This window comes from Rissa tridactyla, chromosome 3 (genome assembly GCF_028500815.1).
Source record: "Rissa tridactyla isolate bRisTri1 chromosome 3, bRisTri1.patW.cur.20221130, whole genome shotgun sequence".
Classification (NCBI taxonomy): domain Eukaryota; kingdom Metazoa; phylum Chordata; class Aves; order Charadriiformes; family Laridae; genus Rissa; species Rissa tridactyla.
The window spans coordinates 63,532,006-63,545,495 of NC_071468.1; the positions used below are offsets into that span (position 1 = coordinate 63,532,006).

Sequence of the window (13,490 nt, forward strand, 5' to 3'; positions counted from 1 at the left end):
TCCAACTTCAATATTTGATTTCAGACTATAATTAGCCCATTTTGTGTTTACTATACTGGACTATTATTCATTTTTATTGCTTCCTTAGCTGGTTCTACTTAGTTATTTGAAGTGCTTTCCACATACATCTAAATGGATCAAAAAAATCTCTTGACAAAGTGTCTGTCTATTCATACGACATAATAGAGCTTTGTGTAATATAATGTTCAGCTGCATTGCAGTCCCCCAAATCATACCAAAAAGAAAATTTGAGTTCTCCACTAAACACTATGTAGAAACTGGCAATCATATAAAACACTTTTTTTTTTTTTTTTTAACATCCTCCACAGCTCTGGATCAGTATCTGTTTTTCTATAGGCAACACTTTCTACTTTCATAAAGAAACAAGAAACAGAGACAGCATCTGGAAAAAATCCCATGGGAATTCCCACCTGTTATCAATATAATTAGCATCCCTGAAGTAGCCTCTGAACAAATAGAGTTACAGAACCATTTAATCTAGCAACACTAAAAATAAACAGGGGATATGAAAAGGGGCTCTGAAAAGGATCACTTGCAGTAATTTGCCCAACTCATTGACTTAATGATAGCACATGAAAGATGAAAACACAACCGGCAAACAAAAGGAAAATAAAAGCTACAGCAAATAATGGTGTATCCAGTTCTCCTGTACAGCAGGAAATCTATAATGGAATACTGACATCAGAAACCTTGATGAAAATACACATGCAAAGAAGAGCAAGTGGGTATGTACGGGAACCTGGGACACTATAGCAAGGAATAGCATTACAAAATGCAATAGCTCTTCCATTTCTCCATAATACTTCCACCAAAATACAGCCACGACTGTAAGAGAAAGGGGACAATTGCAAGCTAACAGCATGGCAGCCAGCATTAACTGAGGGACAGCTGCTACCAGCCCCTTCGCAGTATCTCATAGATTGTCAGTGCCTCAAATACAAATGACTAAAATGAACGCTGGGATAACGAGAAGTGCCTGTTCATGCAGCTACTGCATCCATTTACAAAATGTCTTCTCCTTTCATTTTGCCTTTTTTCTTATGACCTGTCTTATAGAATGGTCTTATGACCACTGTATGCCTTTCCCCAGAAAAAAGGAACATAGGATATTGAATGTAAACACTTTAAAAGTATTTAGAAATGTCAGTTCTCATGTGACATTTGAACATTTTTAATACATACTTTAAAGCACTTTAGCCATTGTTTTAGCCATTTTTTGAAAAACTTAATGCTACTTAATTTAAATTTTAAAATAGCAGCAGGAATTCCATTGGGATGAGGGCTGATCCAGCACACCACAGTAAATAAATATGGCATTAAAAAAAAGCTGCAACTTCCTAGAGTTTATATTTTGATCAATGAGATGATGTTACTAACAGGTGGAGAAAATCTTCCTGTGATAGGATGAAGGACAAAGGAAAACTGAAAATGGACTCACGCATTATTTACATATCTGACAGAAGTCCTCATCATTAGGAACACAAAGGCACGGAGGTTTGACTTTCTGTGAAAATGTCTTCACTGTCTTGGGTACAAGTTTTACTCCCAGATTGAAACAAACCTCACTGATTTCAGTATTTAGAGGGTGCATTATTTACATATTTTACTTTTTTTTAAGCTGGCATGCAGAGTAGAAGACAGTTTATTTCAGTTGCAAAAAACTGTATAAATTGTAGTATCCTTATACTATTGAATATTTTGGACACCCATATGCTATGCAATTTTCATTATCATTTCTGAATACCAAATTGCTCTGGTAACCATAGAATAAAATCCTACTATAGCAACTTTTAACTACCAGAAATTGCAGGGAAAAGGAGAATAACTAGATCTTAACTGTAAATGAGGAATACTCTACGTTACACTGACTGGTAAGTTACATCAAGAAATAATGCAACTAGAAAAAGCATTCAAAACCTGGTAATTTTAACTAAACTATACAGGACAAAGGCAGTCTAACAAAATGACGTTTATTACTTGTCTCTAATGCTTTTATGTCAGTAGCAAAGTTGCAGCACTAGTATCTATGCTGGGGTACTGTTATTACTGCACAATAAACATCATGCCAAGTTATCTGCCAGTAGAGATTTAAGTCTATTTGAAGCACATAAAATGGGGATCACTGTATTTCCCTTCAAGTAAAGCCAAAACGCAAGCAAACAAACAAAAAACTGTGGTCATCACAGGAAGCTGATTGCTTGACTAGAAAATCATAGTTTAACTCAAATGAAACAGCTATCCTGTATTTTATTGAAGTGTTTATCCTTGTTCCAGAGGATAACAATGTTTCCCACCAATTGATTTAATATTGACATCCATTCATTTATCAAAGCCATTTCCATTGACTCACTAACTGATTTACTCCCCTGACAGGCCCTCTGTTTGCTATGCATCACAATCATCTTGCTTTGCAATAGGCTTAGACCTTTTCCAGCACCTGAGGGCAAACCATTTAGTCTAGTGCAATTACCTGCATGACCTTCTGCCTCTTTACTGTTCAGAAGCAGCAAGAAAACAAGAGAAATCTCCCAAGTTAGCTACTAACTTGTTTCAATATTTCAAGGCATAATAAACCCCCAAGCCCTAACCAAGATTAAATACATTCTAAAGAATGACTAGCAAATTCGGGTTCAGTAACCCCTTTATGACAGGGTTTAATCAGAAGAAAGTACAGTTCTCTCTACATTAGTATTTCCAGAAGTATCTGGGTGCCACTCAGCTTCCAGAGTGCTCATAATAAATCATAGGATAATACACAAATGTGTCTGAGAGTGACCCATTTCTCTTCTCAGCTTCTCTCCATCCCATCCCATTTTCAAATAAAACCAATAAGACCCGTCTTTTTTTCTGTAGAAGAGACAGTGGAAAAAGGATTCAGTTCTTCACTTCCATTAATGTTGTGTTTCCCTTCCTCTCGTAGTTTCTTATCTTCTGTGTCTTTTCATACAGAATTTAATGGTTTATTTATATCATTATTACATATTTTTGAGGGGTCTTGAGCATCCTCTGTAAGCATGTGGGATGGAGATTAAGCGGAGATAAAGCAAGCTATTAGGTTTGTTACTCATCAGATTTACTTTCACAGGTGATCATTCCTCATATTCCCCTTCCAGACCAGAAGAGTTTTGGCCTTAGCCCACATTCACACTTCATGCACTAGAAAAAAGTGAGTAGAAGGTACTTCTATTTTAGTACTACATTCTTTTGATTGGGGCCATTTAAAAAGATACAGGTACATTAAAATTGATTGGTTAAATGCGTAATGGATCATGCATGAGTTTAAATACATTCAATACCTAATTTGTAATAGAAAATCCAAACCACTAGTGTGGCCTTTTGTTCAGTCAACAGTTGCTGGGGTGAACTGCAGAAACTGCACCTTTACACAACCGTGAAAGTGATGGGAGTTTGTAAATGAAAACTTTTCATTTTCAATGTGCAATAACACCATTGATTTTTTTATTTTACTTTTGAAAAAACACACATTAATTTAATTATTTTTTCCAGTCAAGACAGAATAAAACAAACCCTGGACCAGAAGTTCTTACGAAGGTCTAGGTTCAAACTACAGTAATCAGAAACAGGTGTTCCAAATACTGCTTAAGAAATCCATTTCTTTCTTAAGGAGAGAAAAAATAAAAGATAGAAGACTTGAGAGGCACTACTTTTCAGATTGCAAAGATATGTGACAAAGAACTGATCTGAAAAACAGGGAGCTGCCTCAACATTTGTTTCGTTGCTCAGACATGGGCAACAGGAAGATGACTTGGTAGTCATGCTGCACATTTCTAAATGCAAGTCTTCTGAGGGTGCATTTCATCACTAAGATGTAAAGGAAATTGAGATGTGAACTGCAGGTTAGAGAGAAATCCTTGGATTTCCCACAGTATTTATAGCAATTTCTCTGTGCTCTACAGATAAGGGGAAAGCCATTTCCCCAGTCTTTCAAGAACTGTTTTTAATCGGTGAAGTCAATCATAAGTTCTGTAGCAGATACGCTGGAACTGAAAAATGCCTTTGTGTGCTGATACTAACCTCACTGACCCCAAATGCAGTCAATTTACATGCAGTGAAACTGTGTTTTCTAATGCCCCTGTCCAATCTTCAAACTCATCCTTGAGCCCAGAGTTCAGTTACGCTCCTTCCTTTTGGAATATAATCATAAGCCAAACAATGCTTTCAGTAACAGCCGCAAAATCCTGTTGTCTTCTATTGAGTTTCACTTAGTGCAATTCACTGGCACTTCTCAAACAGATTTATTGATCAGGCAGAAAAGAAACAAAATCCACTACGCTAACGAAAAGATGAGACTCTCAGAAGTAGAAAGTATTTGTAAACCACTGAATCAAATACAATGCACAGGCAACGCATATATTGAGTAAGAAACTGCTGCCTTCCACCTCTTCCCAATACTTCAGAATCAAAATTAAAGTATATTGTCCTCTCAATAAGCTGACATTGCAGCTTTTACAGAATTGCAATGCCTGACAGCAACCTTTCCAAACACTTTCAGATGACACTTTGGCTGATAATGGCAAAAAGTGACCATTACTCATGAACGGCTAGCTTTGATTTATGCAGTGAAAGTTTAATTTTAACAGTTTGGGAAAGACACATAATAAGCACCAGTAAGAATTTACCTCCCTTTCACCCCTCCAACTCTGTAAAGGAGTTCGAATTGGTCTAACATTTGCAGTTGGTTAAATCTAATCTTTTCATGCAAAAATACACTCTGAAATTAAGTAAAAGAACAGATGCTGTAGGATCTTTTCATCTCAAAGGATCGCTAACGACATAACTTTAGTAGCATCCTGGAGAAGGACCATAAGGAAAGATTAAAAAGAAGTACAGATAGGAAGACAATTATAGCAGTGTGATAGCCACAACAGCTGGGTGGAAGCTATCAGTTCCTTGGCAATTAAGCGTAAAAGATAAGAGCAAGTGATCAAAAAGTCTCTGCTTTTCTGTACATTTCCACAAGATGTAACTACTTTTATATGAAATAGTCAACATTTCTGGGCCTGTTGAAGGCGTATGATTAATTTAAATGAACAGCAAAATACATAGCACAACAGCTTCAATAAAGACATCTTCTGCATTTATATTTGGCTATACTGGTTAAGCCAACTTCAGCAGCCACTCTCCTGTCTGTTCTCCTACTTGCTGTGTTGGCATAGCTAACGTGGCACATTGCACAAGCTGCAGATAGAAAACAGGCAGCAGAACAAACGTGCACATCAAAACTTTACAGCTGATCAAAAATGTCTCCATAAAGCTGGAAGAATTTAGAACTACATTTCAGTTACCTTCAGGGGATGCAGTACACAGTTTGGCTATGACTGCCCTCTAGCTTGTAAGAAATTACAACTTTTAAAATTGTAGTGATACTGATGCCATAAGAAAAGTCACGATACCATCAGTACAACCACATTTCACGGGATCAATAGACCAATGCTACAAAGCAGGCACGTCTGCTCAGTTCTGCTTGTCTCTGGTCAGGTGGAAGAAAGGAGCAGACTGTGGCATGGCACAACATGCTGGTGATACCCTGCGGCTTTATGGAGAAGAAAGTGGAGGCTTGGGGAAGCTGGATCACAATGACAGTGTAACACAGAGCACAAGACTGGTTTCATGGGTACAACACTGGTATTATCACTGTCTCCACACTACTTGGTATCATGTGTGTGTATTGCCATATGAACTATCAGCATCTCCAAATGCAATACAGAACAATTGTGGCCAGGCACTTTGTTACATTGATACGTCCCACAGCTCCAGGTGCTCTGAAGAAATAAGAGAAACCAGCTTTATGTGAACTAATCTGCTCTGCGGGGGGAATATTTACACAAGGAGGTGAAGCCATACAGAGGGCTAGAGAAAACAAGTTTGCCTCCCAAACCATGTTGACACAAACAGGTATTTAGACAGCTAACTGGTCATTTGTAGTATAATTACCACCCAAACACACACAACCACAGCAAAAGAAAATCGTAAGTGATCACTATTTGTGTCATACTAAGTTATTGTAAAACCTAGACTTTAACATCCATTCGGATAACACATGACCTTTAAAGGCCCCTTGCAACACAAACTATTCCATGATTCTATTCATGATTTTGGAGTAGAGAACTGACATTGGGTTTATTCTCATTTGCTGCAGAACAATTTTAATTTCCAAAGGGAGCACCTCAGTATTGTATATTGTTGAAGTCCTGTTCTGATTTGGCATGTCACAGATGTATAATGTGCTCTTCATGTATCAAGTATTCTAAGCCACTGCATCACTTGCCATCACTTAGGTTGAAAATCACGTATACTTGCAATTTAGGAATGTCATTGTTCTTAGTGTAAAAGTACAGAGAAATTGAAAGATTCCTCTCCGATTCTTGTTAAATACTTAATCCCGTTCTCAGCAGCAAGATAGAAAGCCTGGCTCAACAGAAAGCATTAATTTGTACTTCCCACTGGCTGCTTTACAGAGTGCAGAACAGACATGAGGTGTAGGCTGAGAAAGGTTTTCAGACAAAATTCAGAGCTTCAGACTTTCTTCCATTTCTGTTAAGCAAAATACACCTTTAGCACTACAACGGAAAGAGTTGGGTATTTGGTATTCTTTATACCCTTATTGAAACCATTTCAGAATCAAGACAAGAAGTGAATGTTCACAGTATCTGTACTTTGTGTCATGGATGGATTGCCTAAAAGACAGTCAAAATTAATTAATGACTGCCGTATCACATTCAACATACAGCATAAGAAAAAGGCTGCTTTTAAATAAAGCTGCGCAAATGATACCAAAAGAACTTAGGTTCATGCTTACATGCTGTACGTAAACACAGCAAAATCCAAGTAGGAGCTAGGCTTAAAGGACTATCGTATTAACTCATCAGAACATTCACAGATCGCATACAGGGAAAGTAAATATCAGGAGAAAAATAAGAAATCTGATGAGCTACAGACTACAATTTCAATTTATGGTCCAGCATTATCAGTCCTCAGCGAGGAATAGCACATAGCTGATTACCATTTTCATATTCTCTATATACATCCTATGCCTATCTACTGTATATAGAAAGGAGCAAGCTTTAATTATTTTTCTTATTGCCAAACTTTGGAAGGAACTATTATGTCTGGTTTAAAAAACTGCATCTCTTAATACTGCTGACAAGGTCAATGGATTTGTTCAGTTCTTATACTGTACACCATTACAAATTTAAAAGACACTTGGTGCTTAGGGTCTTGTCACTGTTCTTGTGTGTGCCAAAGCTACTTTGGCTGAAAGCTGGAGTTGGGAGTATTTTCTCCTAGATGCCCTGCCTTGCAAGCTCTCACATCAACAATTGTAGTTTACAGAGAAATACCCTGAATATCATGAGGACCATTTCTGTCTATGTTTTGCACTGCAAAACGCACATTTTTCTATGCACCTCAATGTTTGTTTGCTAGTTGTCTGAAATTGCTGTGAACCTGACACTAACATTATGATGAAAAAAAAAAAGCAACAACCCAGACCAAACAACAGTTGATTTTATTAAAATGCAAAGCTTTCAACAAATGCTTACTTTATGTATAGGCAGATACCGCAAAACAGATACCAGAATCTTAATGAAGCACAAAAAAGTTTTCTGTTTCATCTAGCTTATATTTACCTTCACAGCCTGGAATCCATTCCTTATGATCAGATCTCTCTCTCACATGTTGTCTCGCCCTAGTAGGACACTACAAGAACCAGCTTGCCCGCATGTACCTACTCTCTGGCTGTGGATTTTATTCACAGCTCAATCAGTTCCACAGGAATGTCTTGTAATTCCCAGATCAGATACTTAATCGCAGTATCTATTTTTAACACTTTTTCAAAACTACAGACTGTATTTTTCTTGACATGTAAAAGATACTTCAAAAATATTCAAGTTCATTTGGCACAGCCAAAGAAAATATCATCTGGCTAGACAACAAAAATATCATTAACAATGAAAGCAAAGGTTAATAACTAGAATGGTACTTAATCTGACTATAAATGAAAAGGTTGTCCATTATGAATAAAATGTCCTGCATGCATGGAAGAGAGAAGCAGTTCAAATCTCAGATCGTAACTCCTCATAAAGCACACAGTGAAAATGACAAATCAGATAAATGCACGAAGAACAACAAGGAGTGGGGCTCATTATCAGGTCTCGATAGAGAGCAGACATGAAGGCAACCTACATATTGGGAACAGCAGCATAAAACGTAAGCAAATAATCTTTGTTTGACCAATGGAGAAGCCAGTGAAAGGCTGCAAGTACTCACACTGGAAGCAACTATTCCATAAGTGTTCATTCTTTATCTTGTAGTTACAGTTTAATTCTCTCACAGGATTTTAAGTTTCTTTTAAAAACCAGAATGCCTACATTTTGCATTGCTGTGATATCCAACCCTGAAAACACATTAAATCAACTCAATAGAAAAAAAAAAAAAACACAGAGGAATATTAAAGCTGTTGCAGATGACAAACTTCTGTCTGGAAGGCACATCAGCATGCAGTATATATTGGATACATACCCCAGATTTACAGATTTTATGCATTAAGTCCAACATAGGACTTGCAGAATTTCTGCCTGGAAAAAAAATACCTGGATGCACGAATGCCCTAATGTAGATGGGTATGCACACCATCATTTTCCTTTTTCTAACATACAAGTGCATGCGCAGCTGTTTGCTTTCAATTCATTATCTATCCTTAATGAGCATTTACTAGGCCTTGTTCCAAGAAGGCTATTCCATACGTTGCAGTTACAGAAGAAAGAACATCCACATAGCAGCAACTGCAAGTCTGACAGATAGATAAATCATACAAAAAGAAGTCATATCTAGCCAGACAGTCAGAAACACCATCCACTGATACCCATCCTGTAACACACAGGGCTCCCTGCAACTGGCTTATAATCAAGATGTAATCACATCTTCAATAAAAAAAATGAAGAAAAGTCTTCTTGTCCCATTCAGATCCATGGCAAAACCCACATCAACTTCATGGGAAGCTGAACTGGGCTCAGAGCATGCAGTGATGTAACGCTGTAAGGCCCTAATGTACTACAGTACGCTTGCTGCTCCCTCTGGACCCAATTCTGCCAGAATTGTACCTATGCACTCACTTGGGATGAAGTTTTAATTCCCAGCAACTGGTCTTTAAGGTATTCTTGCCTTGCCTTGATGAAAAATAACCTGAAACTTCAGAATTTTTTTTTCAGGCTTACGAATTCCCCTGTGTGGTTCACAGCATGGCCTAATGAACAGTTACTGGCAGCGTCTCTGAGGCAACAGAATTAAGGGAACAAGCAACCAGGCAGGAAACTCTTCAAGCTAGTGTTTGGCTAGAATGGTTCCACGTACATTAAGCTAAGTATTTTGCCAAACTTACATCTTCCTCCTGTGTCCTTTTATCAGTAGCAGAAATTACAATGGTTTTATCTGCTTTGTCCAAACAGAATTTCATCACAGATGTTACAAGTCATTTTTATCTGGGGTAAAAAATTAATTTCACTGTGAATTAGACAGGAATCTAGATGCAAATGATATCTGTGGCACGTTAAATAGTGTATTAGTTACAGTTAACTCAGTGACAGTAATTTCTGTGTGAAAACTATAGGCTTAAAAACTATGCATTTTAAAGCAAATAATTAGCTTTCATATCTCTGCCTTTTTGCATGGAAAAACAGTTCATACTACAAACAACAATCCCGTTTGTAAAACAGAAACGACTGTAGCAACAGCAGTAGAGGAGAATCCTGCTGCAACCAGTACAGAAATAAGTGTCCCGGATAAAATGGGTTCCCCTCATTCACGTCAATAGCTGAGGGTTTTAGAATTCTAACTACATATTAAGCCTCTTCTAGTAGTCCAAATATTATGAAAAATCAGGTCTAGGTATTGTGTGTGACACTATCAATGTTTAGCTTGCCACTCTGCGTAGATGGAGGAAAGCTCTGCATCTCAGCTTGGCATTCTAGGCCCTTCTCTATTACTCTTCCTTCTGAAACAAAACTACCTCATTTTCCCTGAGCTCACCGTGGCTTTCAGCTATCAGATTTTGCAGTTCTGTCTGTCCTGCCCTCCTCTCCTGCCCAACGCAAGTAACTGTTTTATAAATAAATATGGACCTGAAGTGAGGTTTATTTAATAAGCAATCAGCCAGACTCACTTCTAGAAGCTTCCTGCAATTTGGTGGCTCTTATTCAGGATCTGAGTCCTGCAGTCCAGCCATGACCACACTGGCTATAATAGGCAAGTGAAACGTAAATTCATCCCAGTTCTTACCTGACCACGGTTGTGAAGACTTAAATCTAGTCCACATGTAAATTCAGTATGATGCTCGACTGTTTCCAGCAAAGGGTTAGGCTTGGAAAAGTCCCAGAATCTATAGAGAGAACGAGGGAGGGAGGGGGAGAGAGAGGGAGGAGGAAAAAAAAAAAAAAATCAAAATCAAACAAACCACAATTAAAGTAATTGAAAGGCCATTTCAAAAAAATAATGCAAGATATTGACAAATCTGTTGCTGCCAGGGTATTTAAAAAAGCAAACTCATCCACTTAGGAAACATAACAAATCATATTCCTGCAAAGCCATCTGCTGATTTGCATAAATTAAACCTCAGTGGGCAAAACCATCTTCGTCTCCTGTTGCAGAAACTGAGATCAAAGTTGGCACCAAAGAGCAGTCATTGGGACATTATTAAAACAGAACAAAATGTAGGCTAGAATACTTTTGTTATATTTCTTGATGGCTGGCTAATTTTATGCCTGAAAGACATGAACACAATTTATGACTTTTTCTCAGGTTTTGGCATTGTTCACTATGGGGTCTTTATTTACTGAAAATTATATATAAGATATATAGAGAGATATTGGTCATTCCCAGTCTCAAATTTGAGATTGTGTTCCTGTGAAACAGAATTTAATATTATAATTTAATAATAAAATTGTACTGCAAAGATCAGTTGCATTATGCAGTTAATTCCACTAATTCGTACTTCAAAAAGAAACTTCCCTTTCCAGGCTTGGTTGAGAGAATGATTGGAAAATAGATTTCTGAAGTGCTCTACTTCTCTCAGCTACTCCCCCCGCATCATATGCAATGTTCACCAGTGCAGTTAAGAGCAAGGATGAGAGAGGTATAAGAGAAAATGGGATGAAAGTATGGTACAAGAAATCTCAGTCGTGAAAAAAGGATTCAGGAATAGAACTTTCAGTTAATAACACACTGAGAAAACACTATATGACGGCACAAAAGAAAAACGTCGGTTTCTTTTTTGTCCTGTAAATACTGCTTAGAGAAGTCCATAGGCTGCAAAACACAGCACATTTTGTGGACTAGCAGATGTAATTGAGTTTTCTACAGCTCAAATTTTCCCACAGTGGTCAATCATGTGCTTTACTACTGCAACAACCACAGAGGTCTCTTTGCCTTACTCCTATTGGGGAAAGTGACAATACTTAATAAGAACAGTTCATTATCAAACCAATGACACTGAAAGCACTGTATGTTCAAACCAATTCAGGTAAAATAGCAAACACTGGAGCCAGCAGGGTCAGTTTGTTTAACGTGTAGATGTTATTTCCTTCATAAATGAGCAGACTGGTATCAGCACAATGGCTATGTCATAGCAACAACCCTCTTAACTTTTTCCTAGTACCTGAGAGCTAAGATAAACAACTTATTTTGCGGGACAGAGGAGCAAAAGACCATCTCAGCATTTTCATCCTCCCACATTTGTTCATAAGAAAGTAAGGAAACAAGTTTTGTTGTTTCTAAGTAAGAGTGGTAGCCTTCCTTACGTTAGCTCTCTGCTAACTCCTGAAAGACAGATGTTCATAACTGAAAACTAAGGTTAAAGGTGACAACTTCAGATCTACGTGAACAAAAACTTAGAAAAGACTTTCAAATCCATTTTAAAAACAGTAGGACAGTTTGGTGTTTACTGCATGGAGTTATGTTTGCAAAAAGTCAGCAGTACAGCGTTTAAGAGTACTGCAACTTGAACTAAGTTCCACAGACTGACTGTGACCTGTGATTTTTTGATATAAAAATAATTACTAGTGAAAGTCCCCAAAAAATGTAGAGCCTCAAGACTGAGAATCATTGATGGTAAGTTAATGATGGCTCTCAAACAACTCCACAGCCTGAAGCGAAAAACGCTATCTATAGCCCAGCTTCCAAGACTAGCACGGTGACAACAATATTTTGTTCAGAGTGAACTTCCATCGTGTTCTGAAGAATGAAAGCGCAACGCAGGTTTTCTAAGACGGTGTTTACCCCAGCAGGATAGCTGTACAGCAAAATGAAGATGCATTCACAGCGCAAAGAGGCATGCTTGCGTTACTGTACCTACAGGTATATCTACACAGTTGGCAGCATGAACTTCAACAGTGGGCCAGACAAACACATACGCTTTTAAGCGTACAGGTTGTACAACCTGTACAATCAGAGGTGTGCCACTAAGACAGAACTGCCATTTTTACCCATATTATGTACATTAAAACTAGCACTCACAACTGCAGTCATACCTGTACTGACACAGACACCCTGTAACCTACATGAGTGCATTTTCTTAAACCTCTTTTCACTGGAACTGTTGAAAGTACACCTCTTCCCTCATTTCTTGATAGTGCCTTATTTGTTTTACGTGTACTTCACATGCAATTCATAAGCTGCATGTACATTGCAAGTGAACTGCTTATTCTAAACAAGCCATTACATGAAGAGAAAAAGCCTGTCATCCTATGGATTTTCTATTTTGTACCACCCATGGCAATATCATGGAGGTCTGTCTTGCTACATACATCTCCTGTGCTCCCTTACCAAAGCACTTTTATCAGCTCCCAATATCGTGTTTCCTACCTATGTCCTACCATGTCCTCCTCCGCACTCTACCCTTACCTCCTGCCCCTGCGCCTTCACCACTGGCTGTGAAGAGAAAGGCAGCAAGTACCATTTCAGGTTCCAGTGTCTGTATAAGGCAGTACAATGCACGTGTTGTGGCAGCCTGTTCCTGCACACAGAGGAGCTAGCAGATGAGAAAGCAGATTAGACAGGTGGTGAATTCATGCTATTCTTTTGCCTTCCACAAGGTAATACTTTGGATTTCGCTCTCTTGTATGCTCATGAGTTTCCAGTAAATTTGGAAATTTAGACTACAACTTTCCTGTCAAATCTAATTAAGTTTTCAATAGGTTCAAAAGTTACTTCAGGAAATGATTCAGGGAAAATGTACAGATGGAAGCTGTTAGAACAGAAGTCCTCAAGCCTGTTTCCTTCTGGGGAACAAAAAAAAAAAAAAGATAATTATTTATGCATGAAAGCTTTACTACTGCTCTTAGGTTTCAAATAGAAGAGGACAAGTTCTTCCTGCAAACTAGATAAAAAAACTTATGTTTGAGCAGAACTTAGCGTCAAGCTCCTTTTGGATCCAAGCCAATCAGAGCAATGTTGTT

General features: G+C 38.0%; 1 protein-coding gene across 6 annotated transcripts in view; it reads right to left on the bottom strand.

The window, feature by feature from the left end:
• Positions 1-13,490, bottom strand: part of PEX7 (peroxisomal biogenesis factor 7) — a 53,502-nt gene that overhangs the window by 10,484 nt on the left and 29,528 nt on the right. For 4 of the 6 annotated variants that reach the window (XM_054194785.1, XM_054194781.1, XM_054194786.1 and 1 more), the window contains one exon: positions 10,318-10,417. In XM_054194785.1, the coding sequence (XP_054050760.1) occupies positions 10,318-10,417 (100 nt within the window). The other 2 variants (XM_054194783.1, XM_054194782.1) reach the window with 2 other exon arrangements.